Source organism: Elephas maximus, chromosome 13 (genome assembly GCF_024166365.1).
Source record: "Elephas maximus indicus isolate mEleMax1 chromosome 13, mEleMax1 primary haplotype, whole genome shotgun sequence".
Classification (NCBI taxonomy): Eukaryota; Metazoa; Chordata; class Mammalia; order Proboscidea; family Elephantidae; genus Elephas; species Elephas maximus.
This window is the reverse complement of record NC_064831.1, coordinates 22,957,735-22,977,558: the sequence shown is the minus strand read 5'-3', so window position 1 is coordinate 22,977,558 and position 19,824 is coordinate 22,957,735. Positions and strand designations below refer to the sequence as shown.

At 36.7% G+C, this 19,824-nt stretch overlaps 1 protein-coding gene across 2 annotated transcripts in view; it reads left to right on the top strand.

The window, feature by feature from the left end:
• GRIA2 (glutamate ionotropic receptor AMPA type subunit 2) overlaps positions 1-19,824 on the top strand; it is a 225,583-nt gene that overhangs the window by 173,425 nt on the left and 32,334 nt on the right. For both annotated transcript variants that reach the window (XM_049906178.1, XM_049906179.1), the window contains exons 7-12: positions 1,206-1,373; positions 1,636-1,740; positions 2,421-2,531; positions 4,046-4,252; positions 4,733-5,103; positions 9,863-10,061. In XM_049906178.1, the coding sequence (XP_049762135.1) occupies positions 1,206-1,373; positions 1,636-1,740; positions 2,421-2,531; positions 4,046-4,252; positions 4,733-5,103; positions 9,863-10,061 (1,161 nt within the window). The remainder of the gene's footprint in view (positions 1-1,205; positions 1,374-1,635; positions 1,741-2,420; positions 2,532-4,045; positions 4,253-4,732; positions 5,104-9,862; positions 10,062-19,824) is intronic.

Below are 19,824 nucleotides of genomic sequence, written 5' to 3'. Positions count from 1 at the left end.
AATAAGATAATCAGCAGGAATTTACAGGAAGAGAAGTGTGAGAAGGTGTTGAAGCTTTGAGGAGATAAAAGAAAATGTGAAGTAGTCCTTTTTGAGGGTGATGAGCTAATTAAGGAATGAAGGGGCATTATTTGGAAATATTAAGGGCCCACTTTTGGATTTCTGGTCAAGAATTTAGAGTGTCACAAAATCCATAAAGTTTTGCATTTTTACCTGAATACAGTTCCACTGTACTTTGAATACCCATAGACTGAGAAAGACTTAATGACAGAAATTGCCTCAGCATTCAGTAAAGCTTTTAGATTCAACTACACTTTGTCATTAACAACAGAAGCGTCATACATTTAATAGACTGAGAGCACATATACATGTATGTGATACTACTTACCTACCTCTGACCATTCTTGGTACACATAGCCTTTTGTTTTTTTTTTCGTCATCGATTGGCTTCAAGCTGCCTCTCTGGGATCTGAATACCATAATTTGGAACCAGTGTTATCATGAACTATTAAAGCATGAAGAGGGTATAGAAATTATTATGAAGTTTGGTGATTCTTCTACTTGATTACCAGAATCACTTAGGGAAACAACAAACGCACACCCCTGAGACCGCTACAGGTATATAGGACCATAACGAAGGGTGAGCTAAAGCTCAGGGATTCTGAAATAGTATTCTTCCACACAGCCCTTATTAGGTGGTAAAGAAATATTTATGTGTTAATTTTATATTTCACCATAAAAACTTGTTTCTGTCGAGTGGGACTCATAATGACCCTATAGGACAGAGTAAAACTGCCCATAGGGTTTCCAAGGAGTGGCTGGTGGATTTGAACTGCTAATTTTTTGGTTAGCAGCCAAGTTGTCAACCACTGTGTCACCAGGGATGATATTTCACCATATCACACCTTAAAACATGGTTCTTATGAGAAAAAACTAATAAGAAAAGCCATTGGCACAATGGTTATGAAAACATCTCCTTCAAGATAGCTGAGATGTTAACTTAATAGAATATATGTGGTCAAGAGTTTATTCCATAGTCTCACTTTTTAATGCTATTTCTCCTACATTTTTATGTCCCTAGATGCTGAATGGTATTTAAATTCCTGGATTTTATATGGCATTGTGTGATTGACAACTGAACACCAGTGTGTAGTAAGTTTGCGAATTTTCTCCCGTTCCTATGAAATGTTTGTGATCCTTTTCAGTATACTTCTGCCCTGACCTACGATGCCGTGCAAGTGATGACTGAAGCTTTCCGCAACCTCAGGAAGCAGAGGATTGAAATCTCCCGAAGAGGGAATGCTGGAGACTGTCTGGCAAACCCAGCAGTCCCCTGGGGACAGGGCGTAGAAATAGAAAGGGCTCTCAAGCAGGTAAGTCACTCAAAATGACTATTAACACCACTTAACATGGCCATTCAAATTTTTTTTTCCTAAATTAGTCATCCTTGTTTTATTTGTTAACCTCAGTATAAATGGGATTTTATTTCCTAGCTACACAAAGGTAGGTGGCAGATTGAAAAGAAACATTAAAATGTAGTTTTCTTGACTCGAGCCCAGTGAGAGTTATCTGTACAGTTTGTGTCTTTGGCTGAAGTGAATTTATAACTGTGTCTCTTTGCCATTTCCTCATTAGGTTCAGGTTGAAGGTCTCTCAGGAAATATAAAGTTTGACCAGAATGGAAAACGAATAAACTATACAATTAACATCATGGAGCTCAAAACAAACGGGCCCCGGAAGGTAAACCGTTTATGATTTAGAGGCCATTCTGTCTGCGTGAGGAGGTGAGGCAGCTAACAGATCCTCTATCTCCCCCACGCACTCCTGGGGATTTATATTCACATAGACAGAGTTAATGCCTTCCAGAAACAGATACATTTTTTATTTTTTTTCTAAATCTAAATATATTCAGTTCTGGTGAATACCAAAGAATTATAATTTATGTTAAAAGTAGAACTGTTATTACCTTTTTTTTTTGTAAGACTGGGGTAGAGAAATAGTTTAATGAGAAATAAAGAGCTATTATTGAAAGCTTATGGTTCAGAAACCAAAAAATAACTAGGTTCAAATATGCTTATAACTTTAAAATTTAACATCTTTCTTTTAAATGTTCCAGCCAAAATACTTGTGTTTTGATTTTATTTGTATTTCTTTATGATCACACCCAAACAAACAAATATTGGAGTTGATGAAAGGTGAACATGAAGAATAATCCGTTTGTAAAAATTGTTTTTGTTTGTTTTTATAATTCCTTTCTGTTACTAATAGATTCTCATACATAAAAGACACATCTCTGTTTAGAAGGAAGCCAAGTTGATTTGGGTGTAATTTTGAATTCAGATGTGCATTTGAGAACAATTATATCTTTGCTAAAAGGAGGAGTATTTATCCATGTGGCTACCTGCCACAACCTTTTTCAGATTGGATACTGGAGTGAAGTGGACAAAATGGTTGTTACCCTTACCGAGCTCCCGTCTGGAAATGATACGTCTGGGCTTGAGAATAAGACTGTTGTTGTCACCACGATTTTGGTAATTAGCTACATATGCCTGTTTTTATTTCATTCTTTTTCTCATAAAAAAATTGTTAGGGAAAGATTCCTTTTATATTTGAAGACACCCATTAAATAATACAGTGCTGTTTTTGCAGTGTTTGAATCATTTATTGCATATTTACTCTGATAAAAGGACTACGAAAACCCTAACTAAAATGTTTAAAAGTTCTCTAGCCTCTTTAAGACTGCAGTTTAGCTTAACAGGTAATTCTTAACCTCAGTGCATACACAGGGGAACAATCAGGGAAAGCCTTGAAAAATATTCCTCACGTTTCATTAGGTGCCCACCTCTCTATTCTCATAGTATTCTGGGTAAACCTCTATCTTTACCTCTGTGAAACACTAGAAGGTGAACTCTTTGAAGACAAGGATGATCTACCTTCTGTTTACTCCAGGTCTCAACACAATGCTTGGCATATAGCTATAGAAAAAATAGTGTGAAATAAATACATTTTGAATGAATGAGGTAAAACCGAACTGGATCTTGAGTATCCAGACTTTGGATAGATGGAAGACAGGCAGGAGTGGATCATCAGGACAAGCTGTTGGGGAAAGGAAATGAAAAATCTGGGACTGACTGATAGGGCATAAATTTTGTGACAAATGTTTGTTTTGTTTCACCATGCGGATTACTAAGTAGTGATTAAATATGTGGGAATAATATAGATAGATTAGAAAGAAATTTGGATAAAAACTTTGATGGGCACTTGGAAATATCTTAGTGAACGGCAGACATTTGAGATGATGCCTGACTAATTTAAGATTGGTGGCATTGAGAGGAACTATTCACTTAAAAAAAAAAAAATTCACTTAGACCTTAAATATCTTCGGTGTCACTTTCTACTGGGAAATATTGGTCTAAAATGAATCATTTTCCCCTGGCTTCTCTTTCTTATGTTTACAGGGTGAAGCTACTATCTAGCTATCCTTGTAACATCATTCTAGGACATTATATTTCTGAGATGATGAAAGTATGGAGTCTAGGGGTGGGGTAGAATCAGTATGTTACCATAGCAATGATTCTTGCTGCCTGCTTGTCGTTGGCCATGAACCTGATTTGCACATGAACTTTATTCCCTAGATCAGCAACGGCACAAGGTTTTGAGAGAATACTGGTTCTTGGGTTATTGGCTTAACCTACGATAAGGATGTAGAGGACCCAGAGTGGAATAACAGATGCTGTGCAGCATTCTCACTGTCTGTTAGGAATTATAAACATGATAAGGGACCATGTCAGCAGACGGTGCTTTTGAGTGTGATGTTTACTCTGGTACAGCTAAGTTCAAGCCATTTGAATGAAATGTACTGGTAGACACTTGAGGACATTCTTCAGAAGCATGATGATTACATTTCCCCCTCATGTTGTTTGCCATTTGTTGTCGATCATGTCTCTGCGTAATAGGTAACTATTAAGTCAGAAGGTTAGATTCAATGAGAGTAAATAATTAACACAGCAGTTTTAGTCAGCTAAAACCCTGTCTTTCCATACAGGAATCTCCATATGTTATGATGAAAAAAAATCACGAACTCCTTGAAGGCAATGAGCGCTATGAAGGGTACTGTGTTGACTTGGCTGCAGAAATTGCCAAACACTGTGGGTTCAAGTACAAGCTGACAATCGTTGGGGATGGCAAGTATGGGGCCAGGGATGCAGACACAAAAATTTGGAATGGGATGGTTGGAGAACTTGTCTATGGGGTAAGTATAGTGCTTTTCAAGGATAAAGTCATTGAATTTGAACCTTGTTGACAGAATGCCTCCCCTCCCCACAGAGAACCAACGTCTTACATCGTTGGTTTCCCACATTACTCTAGGAATACTGTCTTATTTCCTTGTGAACACTTGAAAGATTAGATGACAAAACCAGAAGTAAACGTGCAGATTAACTCAGATAGGAAGCATCTACATGAAAGCTTATGGGTCATATGTATTGTTCAAAGGCTGCCAAAGTCATAGATACAGTGTAGAGATGTAATTATCATAGTCAAGCCAGATGGGTGTACTGTGTGTTTATAAAAAGGAGGGATATTTGGGGAATAATTTTTCTTGCATATTTTTTACTGGGACCCTGCAATAGTAATATCGCCATTTCCCTTTCTTCCTTTTTTATCTAATTATTGAACCATGATTTCTTTCTGATCATGACTCCAGGCATTATTACCTTTGTTTCCCTTACAGAAAGCTGATATTGCAATTGCACCATTAACTATCACCCTTGTGAGAGAAGAGGTGATTGACTTCTCAAAGCCCTTTATGAGCCTCGGGATATCTATAATGATCAAGAAGCCTCAGAAGTCCAAGCCGGGAGTGTTTTCATTTCTCGATCCTTTAGCCTATGAGATCTGGATGTGCATTGTTTTTGCCTACATTGGGGTCAGTGTGGTTTTATTCCTGGTCAGCAGATTTAGCCCCTACGAGTGGCACACTGAAGAGTTTGAAGATGGAAGAGAAACACAAAGTAGTGAATCAACTAATGAATTTGGGATTTTTAATAGTCTCTGGTTTTCCTTGGGTGCCTTTATGCAGCAAGGATGCGATATTTCGCCAAGGTTGGTTACTCACCTGCTTCAACTTTGTGCATTTTAAGTCTCAAGTGGATATCCATGGTGTTTATAAATTCACTCAAAGAAGTGATCAGCTGCCGGCTACCTGTCCAAGCAGTCCAAGACTCCTTAAAGGACATACTCTTTACGTTGGCATAAGTCTGTGAAATATTTGAACAATGTTCTCTGGACGTTGATCATATATTTCCTGGGTGAAATTATACACACCATGGAGAGGCTATAAAATGCATAAGGTCCTATCATTCCATGCCTTCTTGGAGGGGTACCGTGTTTTTGCTGCATATTCTCATTTTACAGTCATCTGTGTGGTAATCCACAGACCTGTATATGGGAAAATGGGCAATACTACTTATTAACTACAAAAGCCATAACTTGCTGGACAAAACTTCATTGGCACATATTCCACCTATTTTATTTTCCCATTATTAGCACATGAAAATGGTGTGGTAGAGTAATTATGAAATTTCTTTTTTTCAAGGTTAGGTTGCTGGATTAAAAGGAATGTAGGTTAATGTATTTTCTAAGTATCTATATTAATGATGGATAATTCATTGCAAAAGCTTGTGTCATACTGAATAGTAAAACAGAATTTCATCACATAAATTCATGCACCTCTATTCTTATTATAGTATGTTAATCACTGCATTAAAATACCTAATTAGCATGTCTATATCACAAAACTCACATGGCATTTGTTAATTTTACGTACATGAATACGAATGACAGTTGTGTCTGTCTCTTTTCTTTCCAGGAATAAATCATACTATTTCTAGCATGATTATTTTCACATTTAGAGCCTTAGTGGTTATCAGTCTACTGGTACATTTTAATTTGGGCTCTGTTTCCCTGTTTTGATTCTATGAGATATCTTAGTAACTACTAAAGGGGGGGGGCATGCTAATATTATCTTGTTACATTGTTAGTTTTTGAACATTTTTAGGGATAACAAGTAATTAATTTCAGAAAATGACATGAGAAGATCAGATGTTTGGGGATATCTTTGCAGTCTTTTCAGTATATTCCCTCGTCTGAGATAATGGAAATACATCATACAGGCAGAAATCATCCATGATTTACTTCTCTGAGAGTAGGGCACTTTTTTTTTTAATCAATTGTATGAATCTAAAAAATCTTGGTTACAAGAGATTACCTCTAGCTTCTCTATGATACTGCATCAAATTAGAAATATGCCAAGGTATATGAAAAGCCTGTCTATCTATTGTCTGTCTATCTAATCTCACTATGATGACCTTCAACAAAGTATAAGATTCATAGTTTCATCTGTGTGTTTAGTTAACCTGATTTAAGCTAAAGACAGGAAGAGAACTTTCTAGTACTGAGGAGGAAAAAAAAATACTCTAACCAAATTGGGGTCTCAGAGAATATTCTGGTCTATAAAATATTGATGGAATGGTTCACCTTTGGCAAGAAGTTTACTGATATATATATATATATAATGGCACTATAATTCTGAGATGCAAGGCAGTTATAGTGAAATGAAATAAATTATGCTCTGCCGTTTGGGTAACTAGTGAGAAGTGGACAGGGTTCATTGTAAAGTAGGCTGTATTGTTCCCATTGATAGACCCTGAGTTTTGTTTGCTCTGCTCCCCACTCAACGCACTGCGGGTAGTTGTTTGGTATCCAGTGCCTGTCAAGGAGGGGGAAACATGATTGCGTATAGACAGTGGTGCACAAGGCACATTTAACAATCCAAGTGTTATCCCAGGGTCCACCATGACATATGGACATCTAATTTTCAATAAGCCTGCTTCCTAAAATTCGACCTTTTTGTCTCTGCTTTTGATTTCATTCATGTGTCATAAGTCACTACAATTTTACGTGTAGCAACTTTTATTTCCTGGTAAGACAAATAGATTTTTAGGTAAAATATTTTTGTTGTCGTCATTGACTGATTTTTTTTTTTTTTTTTTTTTTGCCTCAGAATATATATAAGCAATATTCATTATGTTAAAAAAAAAAAAAAACTTAAGCATTACAGAGCTTTGTATCTTTGACTTTATGTTGTGTGGGGATTTGAAAACTGAAGATCATAAACAGTATTGACCAATTCAATTTTTTTTTTTTAAGGAACCAGACCATCAGTGGTTAGAATTCAGTGTGGGCTACTCCAGCTTAGAAGAGTTGAGTAGTTTGTCATTTAAAAACAAGAATGAAATGCACAGATCACATTAGAGATGCTGTTTAAAAATATTTACCTTTTCCAAGTAAAATATAATATGGAATGATATGAACAGTATTAACAGAACACATTTTAAGTTGTAATCCAGAATGACTTACTGAACTAATTGACTTAGTAATTTACCTGAAATTGAGTTTAAAATACCTTACAGTTTTCTGAAGACTAAAACCACAAAAATTATAATAGCAATATACTGTAAAGAAGATTTTTGTTCACCTTCTTGCTTCTGTTTTTTCCCCCGTATCTTTTAAGGAATTGAATAAATGTAAAAAGTGTGTGTAATTCTTAAGGTAATGATTTGACAGGGGTTAAAAAGATATGATAGTATATGTGCACTTATATGCTCCTTTTAGTGCAGAAGCTGTTGGTAAAAGTTTTATTCTTAATCATAAAAACACTTTTTCTACCATCAAAAAATAAAATTTAATTTCCTCCTCAGCACAGAGTTTCTCAGGAGCCCTTTCAGAAGGATTAGGAGGTACTTTTAAAAATTAACAAGTATATAATAGCTTGCTTGGCTATTTTTGACTTTTGAATGGTTTATAAGTCTAATAAATTTATCTTGTGATATCTCACAAACTTTAAATCAATTCACATATTTAATTTCATTAAATTTGATTTAAGGACTAGAAGAGGGAACATCTTATGTTTTTTACTTGTTTTTATTTACAAATGAAACATAATAAGTTACAAAAATAATTCTCAAACTTATTTCATATTAACGAACAGTACACAGGGTCAAAAGCAATCATCGTATAATCAGCTTTTCTTTTAAGGGATTTAAGCAATTAGGTACTGACTCTGCCCTTTAAATACAGAATACATGTCATATAATTATAGCTCCCATTGTTCTGGAATAAATAGTGAGCACTTTGAGAGTAGTTGTGTCTAAATAAGGGGCTTCTCAAATTTAAAATATACTTAATATCCTTTGCAAAATTAAGGGAGAAGTGTTCAACTTTTTCTCTCCTATTGTATTTATTTTATTCTTTGCATCCATGCCCTTAGATACTTTGTGGTAAAGATTATTCAGTATAGTTTCTTCTTTTCATTGCTATTCTCAGAAACAAAAGTTTTTATCAAAAGAGCTTCTAAAGTAGACCCTCTCCTTTTTATTGATTGCTTGAGTAGTTTATTTCATAAATATTTCACTTGAAAGTTAGATATGGTATCTGTGTTTCATCAAAAGTTCATTCCCTACTGCCAATTGCCAGAATTTTTTTTTGTTGTTTAGGCAATAAATTACCAGATTTTTGGTATTTGAATCTTAGAAATGTTACTTCTTCACTATAGCAGGACATTGCTAGACATGATAGAGTTATTGGATAAAGAAAATACTTATTCAGTTGGCTGTTAATGTTACTCAAAGGCCTTAATTATGTGCAGAGGCCTACCGAATCTTTCAAAATAATAGAATATATATATATATACATGGAGCACTGCTGGTGTAGTGGTTAAAGCACTTGGCCACTAACCAAAACGTTGGCAGTTGGAACCCAGCAGCCACTCTGTGAGTGGAAGATGTGGCAATCTACTTCCGTAAAGATTACAGCCGTGGAAACCCTATGGGGGCAGTTCTACCCTGTCCTATAGGGTCGCTAGGAGTTGCACAACTCTGTGGCAATAGGTTTTTATGTGTGTGTGTGTGTGTGTATATATATATATATATTTATCTAGACTTTTAAAGTAAATTATTTGAAAACCATTGACTTTTGGAAAGTCTTTTATGGAAGAATTTATAGTCTTTAAAATTTTGTTTTATTGTATTTCCAAGTAGGAATTTATATCTTAATAAACTTTAAAAATGTCTAGTTTGTTTTTCTTCAGGTTTCGTTTTCTTGAGCAGGAGACACAAAGGAACCCAGTGATAGCAATCCATGCTCTGAAAACTAAAAAAAAGCTCTGAAGCACCTGTTTATTCATTAAGAACTATATTTCGTATCATCCCTTTGTTTGTAGCATCTTTTTTTTTTTTTTTCTGTCTTGCATTCTATCTGATACTTATATTTTTGCACACACAAAAACAAAATGAAGTTTTGGGCCATTCTGAGAGTTTTGGAACTTCATTGGTTCAATGAAATGGAGGATTTCTTTTAAGGCTAAAAAAAATACTCTTTTAAAAAATAATTGATTTTAATTGTATACATGGTATTGAATCTGGATGCTGATCTAAGATTCCCTTGTTCATATTTACTTATAGCATGAGTGGCTAAGTATTAGGAGTATTGGATGGAATATTTGGAGAGTTCTTGAAATTGCTTCTTTACAGGACTGCATACTATAAACTACTTGGGCATTTTAACTACGAAAGAATTCCAAGGAATCTGAAGTTTTGACCTCTGTGTATGCCTTCAAATCTCGCTAATCTGTTTTCCTCACCCAGATTGTTTAATAAATTCTGGTTTCGTTAGCTAGCAGATATACTGGAATGTATAACATGAAATTTTCCCCTGTAAGCTAAGATTTACATAAAACTGCTAACCTGATTTTCTATTAGGTCATTCATTTCTCTTTACAAATCCGTTTCATACTTGTTATTAGATCCCTCTCTGGGCGCATTGTTGGAGGTGTGTGGTGGTTCTTTACCCTGATCATAATCTCATCCTACACGGCTAACTTAGCTGCCTTCCTGACTGTAGAGAGGATGGTGTCTCCCATTGAAAGTGCTGAAGATCTTTCTAAGCAAACAGAAATTGCTTATGGGACATTAGACTCCGGCTCCACTAAAGAGTTTTTTAGGGTAAGAGATTTCTGCTTTTGTACTTCCTAATTTTGTTCTTAAAGTTTAACCTATCTAAGCTTGTTCCCCTTTGCTCGTCTTTTAAAGGTACTATGTGAAAGAAACCTTTGTCTCTTTGCCTATCTCTGTTTCTGTCACTGCCATGCTTATCCCTGTCCCTTTGCTGTCCCTATCACTATCCCTATTTTATCCCTATCACTGTCCCTATTTTATCCCTATCACTATCCCAATTTTACCCCTATCTCTACCCCTATTCTTATTTCTATCCATTTCTTAATTCCTAACTCCTTAGGAGAGAAGTCATAAATGTTGCAATGAAATCACAGCTTTTGGAAAATTGATTGTCCTTTTGTAATAAAATAGAATTAAAGAATAATTATGTTTAGATTTTTTTTTTTTAAACAATAGGGTATTGTTTTTGGTTTTCAAATAAGCATGAGTTCATCTAATTTACATAGTTTGCAGTTGAAAAACTCACATCCAAACCAGTTAGGTTAATTCTCTGTAAGGAAACAGATTATGTTCATATGGGAAAATTTTGAAACTTCTGTTCAAATCCTTCAAAGGGAAAGCTAATAAAAGGTCTCAAGCCAACATATATGACATGTGACAATTTTTGATAATCCACAAATATCTTTGAAAGTATCCCAGTCTGTTCGGGTAAGATATGGGCAGTTTACTCCAGAGTTAGGACGAAGAACTGAAATTGAGCAAATGTTGAAGAAGAAATTATAATTGGAAGACTGTCTCATGCTGCTTTGCCTCTGGTCGCTTTTCCACAGAGCTGTAGTTGGACTGCAGATAGGTAGGAGAAAAGGATGTTGGGGCAGAATCGTGGCGTCGAGACATAATAACCTGGTTATGATTGGGACCTGCAGGACCTTAATGATTTCATTAGGTGTCTTTTAAATTCAGATGTGCGGTTGATATGTCAGCAGTTTCTTAGACTTTAGAGCAGTTCTAAGTACAAATGTGATAATACTGACTTGCTATTAATGACAATGTACTGTCATTTTTGGACACACATATAATATATATATAAATATCTTCATATAGCATAATGTTCTAGCTTGATCAAAGCAATAAGGTTATTAAAATAAGTTATAATATTGCCTGGTTCCTCAGTGGAAGTGCATTTTGTGGTAATTTGATAACTTTTCACCTCAACATGACCTGCTTTTATCTCACTTACATGCTTTGTTATTTGTTACAAGATGCGTGAGTGAGGCAGGAACCTGTTACATCTGGATTTACTTGGTGCCATTTGTGTTGATTAAAATAATCCTAATTGTTTCCAGCTAATCTCTTCTAGACGAGTATGCATCTATTGAAAGTTGATGTCTTTAGCTTGTGAGGCATCCTGGTGGCACAGTGGTCAAAGCACTTGGTGGCTAACCAAAAGGTCAGCAGGTCAAACCTACCAGCTGCTCTGTGGGGGAAAGATGTGACAGTCCGTTTCCATAAAGATTTATAGCTTTGGAAACCCTATGGGGTAGTTCTACCCTGTCCTATAAGGATAATAAGAGTTGCAATGGACTTGACGGTAGTGGGATTTTTTATTGGGTTTTTAGGTAACAATGAGCTGTTATTTTTGTTGGGTGCCCTCAAGTGAATTTTTGACTCATAGTAACCCAATGTGACAGCCACTGTGTGGGATAAAGGTGTGGCTGTCTGCTTCCATAAAGATTACAGTCCTGGAAACCCCATGGGGCAGTTCTACTCTGAGTCAGAATCAATTGGATGGCAATGGGTTTAGATAACAATCGTGCCACCTACTCTCTGTTTAGCCCATTTACACTTACAGAGCTACTCTGTATAATTCAACTCAGTCGGTCATGGAAACGTTGGCCTAAATCACTAAGATTCCATGGTCGGTGTACTCGAATTCTCTAGGAGACAACGTGCGGAAGCTCGGTGATTCTGGGCAGAGTGCAGTTCCTCTTGTGCTGCTTCTTCCAAGTGCATGAAGCCTGGAGAGACCTTGGTGCCAATATGCAGTATGTTTTGTGGCTACGTATATGTTTCCCAATGTAATTCATGGTGTGCCACTACCCCAGAGTGATAGAGAAGTACGGGAGTATTTAGCCAAACATAATATATTTTTTTTTTTAACTTCTATGACCATAACTTTCCAAAGCAGTTTCTTTTATATTAGCTCTTTGAATCTCACACTGTTTCTTTCCAGTTGTCAGGACAATGATTTTTGTTGGCATTCTATGCATTTTTAAATTGAGGTTCAGTGAAATTCAGGGCTTTGGCCAAATTCAGGCATTTTTACCAAGGCCTTTTACTTCTAACTAGGGTTTTACTCGTAGCCAGTGTTCTTTTTATTGGCAGAGCAAGGTCTCTTGATTCACTTCACTGCTTCCATGTTCTGTTCGTGGTCATATCCATGTTTACTTTTGTAATGCTAGGGTTTGGTAACAGAGCCAAGAAAGCAAGAAGGTTCCCTTCCTGCCCTTGTCTTTAGAGCACAAGTGCTACATTCTTTACCCAAGGTGGAAACTCAGGCAGGGCCACATAGTTTCTCTAAACATAACTCCACGAAGTACTGGTGACTTAACATAATCTGGGTCTCAGTGCATCTCATGTTGCAGCCAGCTTCTCCTTATTTAGAAGAGAAGAGTGTGGGCTCAAACGTGTCCAAATAGAGCACTCTCTTCCACTTGTACTGGTAAAAAGAAGAAATAATCATAGCACTTGTCACCAAAGTAAATAGTAGCCCTTGATGTTAATTGCTCCATTCAGATATATGACATGATTACCACTGGGAAAATGATGTACGCCAAGGTTTGCTTCTTAAGGTGAATTAAATGCAAAGGTGCTGCTAGTTCATGCATAATTTTGAGAAATTTTGCAAACTCTATTAATGTTTGATAATGGTGTACCGTGATGATAATAGTGAGCAAAAATCTTATTTTTGCTTCTTGCTCCAGAAATGTTTTCTAGGACACTGTGGCTTTTCAATTACACACATTAAGTCTCATGTATTTTCACATAAAGCTTCTTGCATTAGTATAGGGAGATTGAATAATATATGCCATCTCAAACAAAGCATATCTCCTCGTCGAGTGCTGTTTAAAATGTGCTGAAGCTAGTAAGAGACACTTTAAAGTCAAAGAATAACTTATTTTCATGAACATTTTCTTCTTAAATCCTTGGTCACACTGCAGCCTGTTAGCTGCAGTCTGGTTCATTTTCTAAGTTCCTGGCAAAAGGTGTTGCAAGAAACCTCTCCTTCACTAAAGAAGATATTCATGCAGCTAACAGATACATGAGAAAATGGTCTCGATCATTAGCCATTAGAGAAATGCAAATTAAAACCACGATGAGATTCCATCTCACTCCAACAAGGCTGACATTAATCCAAAAAACACAAAATAATAAATGTTGGAGAGGCTGCGGAGAGATTGGAACTCTTATACACTGCTGGTGGGAATGTCAAATGGTACAACCACTTTGGAAATGTATCTGGCGATATCTTAAACAGTTAGAAATAGAACTACCATACAACCCAGAAATCCCACTCCTCGGAATATACCCTAGAGAAATAAGAGCCTTCACACAAACAGATATATGCACACCCATGTTTATTGCAGCTCTGTTTACAATAGCAAAAAGCTGGAAGCAACCAAGGTGTCCATCAGCGGATGAATGGTTAAATAAATTGTGGTATACTCACACAATGGAATACTACTCATCGATAAAGAACAGTGAGGAATCTGTGAAACATTTCATAACATGGAGGAACCTGGAAGGCATTATGCTGAGCAAAATGAGTCAGAGGCAAAAGGACAAATATTGTATAAGACCACTATTATAAGATCTTGAGAAATAGTATAAACTGAGAAGAACACATACTTTTGTGGTTACGAGGAGGGGATGGAGGGAGGGTGGGAGAGGGTTTTTTACTGATTAATTAGTAGATAAGACCTGCTTTAGGTGAAGGGAAGGACAATACTCAATACATGGAAGGTCAGCTCAACTGGACTGGACAAAAAGCAAAGAAATTTCTGGGATAAACTGAATGCTTCAAAGGTCAGCGGAGCAAGGGCGGGGGTTTTGGGACCATGGTTTAAGGGGACTTCTAAGTCAATTGGCAAAATAATTCTATTATGAAAACATTCTGCATCCCCCTTTGAAATGTGGCGTCTGGGGTCTTAAATGCTAACAAGCGGCCATCTAAGATACATCAATTGGTCTCAACCAACATGGAGCAAAGGAGAATGAAGAACACCAAGGTCACATGACAACTAAGAGCCTAAGAGACAGAAAGGGCCACATGAACCAGAGACCTACATCATCCTGAGACCAGAAGAACTAGTTGGTGCCCGGCCACAATTGACGACTGCCCTGACAGGGAGCGCAACAGAGAACTCCTGAGGGAGCAGGAGATCAGTGGGATGCAGACCCCAAATTCACATAAAAAGACCAGACTTAATGGTCTGACTGAGACTAGAGGAATCCCGGCGGTCATGGTCCCCAAACCTTCTGTTGGCACAGGACAGGAACCATCCCTGAAGACAACTCTTCAGACATGAAAGGGACTGGACAGTGGGTAGGAGAGAGATGCTGATGAAGAGTGAGCTAATTATATCAGGTGGACACTTGAGACTGTGTTGGCATCTCCTGTCTGGAGGGGGGATGGGAGGATAGAGAGAGTTGGAAGCTGGCAAAATTGTCACGAAAGGAGAGACTGGAAGGGCTGACTCATTAGGGGGAGAGCAAGTGGGAGCACGGAGTAAGGTGTATATAAACTTATATGTGACAGTCTGACTTGATTTGTAAACGTTCACTTGAAGCTCAATAAAAGTTAATAAAAAAAAAAAAAGATTACAGCTAAGAAAAAAAAAAAAAGAAACCTCTCCTTGTTTCTAGTCCTAAAATTAACATTCACCAGCCTGTCTCTTGGGTCACTCTGTCTCTCAGCTGTCCATTAGCCTTAAGCACTTTCAGAGTTTCTGTTGTAAGGTAGACTGGGGACATGGGAAGGCTGGAGATTGATTATCATGCTACCCTGCTTGCCAGGAAAGGGGATAGAGATGGAGGGAGCCGAAGCCAGAGCAGAACATGTATTGTACTCTGTGTTCTCTGGCCCTCTGCCTTGCTCACTTTCAGATCCCAGACAGCTAATTACATGTTGAAGGAGAAACTTTTACCATTTGTTAAACTTTGAAGCTCTAACATTTTTTCTTGTGTTTTCTAATGTGGTTTTATTGATAGCATTTTCTTTGTATACTCTTTTATAATTAGGAATTTTATTATTTATATTATTGTCACATTTTCTACTATCATGTGGTTTTATCAAGCCAGCTTTCTGTTCCTTTGACAGCAAGAGTTTTGTATTAGTCATCAGAGAAACTCATTAGAGAGGTTAAATGGCTGTCTAAATTTTAAATGATAAATTACTCACTAAAGAATGAAAAATAGCTTGAGACCACTTAGACATTACATGGCCAATTTTAATACGGAAATCAGAACTCTGAACTCCTGGTCTTTTGTCTTCATATTAACTGTTTCCTAAAAAGTAATACCTTTTTTTGAGATTAAAGTAATTTATATCCAATTATGAGATGAACATTTCATTTAATTTATAGAGATCTGTTTTGTTTGAGGGTGATGTCTGTTGCTCAGTTTAAGTGTATTTTCACATTTCAGGTAAACAATTTAGTAATAAACTGGGCTATGTTAATATTACTTTAAGGAAGCCAGTGAGCAGGTGTTAGTTTTAGAATTCTAACTTGAATTGTAATTTTTTTTAATTTAAAATCTATACTTTCATAATAGCCCTGGAGCCCTGATGATGGAGTGGTTAGGTGATACGGCTGCTAACCAAAAGGTCGTCAGTTCAAATCCACCAGGCACTCCTTGGAAACCCTGTGGGGCAGTTCTACTCTGTCCTATAGGGTCACTAGGAGTCAGAATTGACTGGACGGCAATGGGTTTCTGCTTCTGAGACCCATGTGCGTCCGCCTAGTGAATGGTTATGAGTCTGATTAACTTGGGATCTGCTGATCTTTTCTAAGTACAGTGTCGCTGTGGCATAGCTACAATTAAGGGATATTAGGCTTTCAATTATAAACCACTAGTTTCAGGGTTTTACATTTTAATGCAGGGAAACCTGTGAGAGCTAGAACTCCGATGATGGGACTGCCTTGTTTTCCTGGGTCTTGCAAGTTTTCTGTATTTGACAGGGTGCACTCTTACAACTTTTTTTCATCACTATTAAGAAATCTACCTCATAAATGCCCAGAAAGTGTATATTTTTTATTTTATAGGACTAGAGAAGAAACTATATCATTTTTTATGATATACATGTTTATTCAAATTATATACAGATATATGCACAGTGGTTAAGAGTTCGGCTGCTCACCGAAAGGTCAGCAGTTCGAATCCACCAGCCGCTCCTTGAAAACCCTCTGGGGCAGTTCTACTCTGTCCTATAGGGTCATTATGAGTCAGAATCGACTGGATGGCAAGTAAAATTTTGCTGAAGATGTTTCAATACGGTTGCTGCAGTGCATCAACAGGAACTGCTAGAAATTCAAGCAGGATTCAGAAGAGGACATGCAGGGGAGGATATCATTGCTTACGTCAGACAGATCCCAGCTGAAAGCAGAGAACACCAGAAGGATGTTTACCTGTGTTTTATTGACTGTGCAAAGGCATTCGACTGTGTGAATCTTAACAATTTATGGATAACATTGGGAAGAGTGAGAATTCCAAAACACTTAATTGTGCTCCTGCAGAACCTTGTACATAGGCCAGGAGGCAATCATCCAAACAGAACAAGGGGATACTGCATGGTTTAAAATCAGGAAATGTGTGCATCAAGGTTGTATCCTTTCACCACACTTATTCAATCTGTGTGCTAAGCAAATACTCCAAGAAGCTGGACTATATGAAGAGGAACATGGCATCAGGTTTGGAGGAAGACTTGTTAACAATCTGTGACATGCTGATGACACAACCTTGCTTGCTGAAAATGAAGAGGACTTAAAAACATTTATTGATGACAATAAAAGGGTACAGCCTTCATTATGGATTATACCTTAACATAAAGAAACCAAATTCTTCACAACCGAACCAGTATGCAACATCTTAATAAATGGAGAAAAGATTGAAGTTGTCAAGGATTTCATTTTACTTGGATTCACAATCAATGCCCATGGAAGCAGCAGTCAGGAAATCCAAAGACATATTGCATTGGACAAACCTGAGGCAAAAGACCTCTTTAAAGTATTAAAAAGCAAAGATGTCACTTTGAAGACTAAGGTATGCCTGACCAAAGCCATGGTGTTTTCATTCACCTCATATGCATGTGAAAGCTGGACAGTGAATAAGGAGGATTGAAGAATTGACACCTTCAAATGATGATATTGTCCAAGAATATAGAATATACTTTGGACTGCCAAAAGAATGGACAAGCCTGTCTTGGAAGAAGTACAGCTAGAATGCTCCCTAGAAGCAAAGATGAGGAGACTTCATCTTGCATACTTTGGACATGTTATTAGGAGGGACTGGTCCCTGGAGAAGGACATCATCTTGGTAAAGTCAGTGGAGAGGGTCAGTGAAAAAGAGGGAGACCCTCAGTGTGATGTATTGACACAGTGGTTGCAACAATGGGTTCAAACATAGCAAGGATTGCGAGAATGGTACAGGACCGGGCAATGTTTCATTCTGTTGTACATAGAATTGCTATGAGTTGGGATCTCCTCAATGGCCCCTGAAAACAACAACTGTTTAATATTTTGGATAATACCATTATCCAGAGATTGTAGGACATATGATATGGATGGTAGAAAAAAAAATTAGTTTAATGTTGGACAGGGGCAGTGACCAATGTCACATAATGTTGTCAACAAATTAAAGAATGCTTCGATTTGGTTTTTTTCATGTTATTGTTGAGTTTATTTAAAAACTCTTCATAAATTTCTCCTGTTATCTAAGCTTTTTTATTCCATTTCCATACTATTTAAAGCTGATTAATTTAGGTATTCTTGAAGCACAGTGGTTTCTCCCTCTTTCCAATCAATTACTAATGTTTTCTCAAATGTTCCATCAGCAGAGGTGGCCGAGCTGCTCTTACAGAAACTGGCCCCCCTTGAGCATTTTTCCCCTTTTGTTTTCAGAGCCCTATTGTTCATCGCCCTGTAAAGTAGCACAGTCTCATCAGTGTCTGCAATGTCTTTAGGATCATATCCCTTTACAATCTCTTTTAATTTCATGAAGCAGTTTTGAATAATGCGTTTGTCAGCCTCATTTGACTCCTCAAAACCTACATTACAAGGGATTCCATGGATTTTTTTTTTCTGAAGCGCTGAAACCATCCATTAACTTTTAAAAATGTCTCCATTTCTTCACCTTTGCTTGCAGGATATGTCCTGAAACGGAAACATTTTGGGCAGAAGCTTGAAGAAACCACTCAAAAACAGATTAGCTTATTTCTGCATAATTTCCATCCCTTCCTTTCTTGATGTTTTCATTGGCACTGCTCATATATATTTTAATTGTTTAAACCTTTTGTTTCATAATTGAGTAAATTTGTGTTTTGTGCCACTTAAACTTAATTACAGCTCCCTTGACAGTCCTTTTTTCTTCACATATCATTTTGACAATGTCCAACTTTTCTTTCAGAGATAAACTTCTCACTCCCTTGTCATTGGCTGTGAGGAAATAAGCTTTTTTAAAAAGCTAATGAAAAAAAGGAAATAAGTTCTTACAAAAATTAAGGAATGTATGATCTTATTTTCTCAAAAATATCAATATCTCAAAAAGAAAAAAGTAAACTATCAACATATGATAAAGTTAATATACTTCAGTAAAATATTTGAATTAAAAAATACGGGAGAGGAATTTTTTACTTTTGTACACACATTGAATGTGTTAAGTGAAGAAATTTTTCTCTGTTTTTTTAAGCAAAACAAGGAATTTTGAAGGAAAGAATTCTAAGGAAATAAAGGAGTGGATTTTGAAAATTGTAATAATGTATATCAAAATTACCAACAGCTAAAGTGAAAACTATTAAAGAGAAGGAGAAGAGTAAAACATCTCAAAGCAAGGAGAAAAAGTGTGCTTTGCTGGATTTTAATGAAAACAAAGGAATTTATTAGTATCTCTTTAACTCTTTGCAAACTTATGGATGTTCTTTGCTAGAAAAAATTTACAGGAAAAAAACGAACAAAAAGAGGCAAAAATGTAAGGAATAAACATTTGGAGAAGAGTACGGATCACAGGACCCACTCCCACACACAGCAACAGTGCAAAAGGAAGTGCAGGGCTGAGCCTTCCTCTCTGACTCTTGTACTTCTGGGAAATGTTTCTGTCTCTCGCATCTGTGCTTCCTCGTATTCAGGTTGCAATACCAATGATTTTTAGATTCTGTCCACATCTCCCAGGTCCTCTCTGTCAGAAAATACTTATTAGGCTGAAATAATCATTTTAGTGGAAAATATTTCAATTTTCCTTTTCTGACAGGTTTCGCATTACACAGGTCCCAGCTTTCACAGGTTTTACTGTAATTTTTTTCTCTCAATGGAATAGGGCAGCTGTTGAATTCTACGATTTTTGTATATAAAATGCTTTTATGAGACATGTTTCATGTTTCTGTAGAAACTTGGATTTTTAAGAAAGGAAACGATTTTTATATATATAAACCTATCACTGACCTGTCAATTCATGAAACATAATTAACTCAGATAATGAGTGCTTCTTCAGGTTTATACTAAATCCTTTAATTAGTACTCTGTTTATTTCCTCTGGA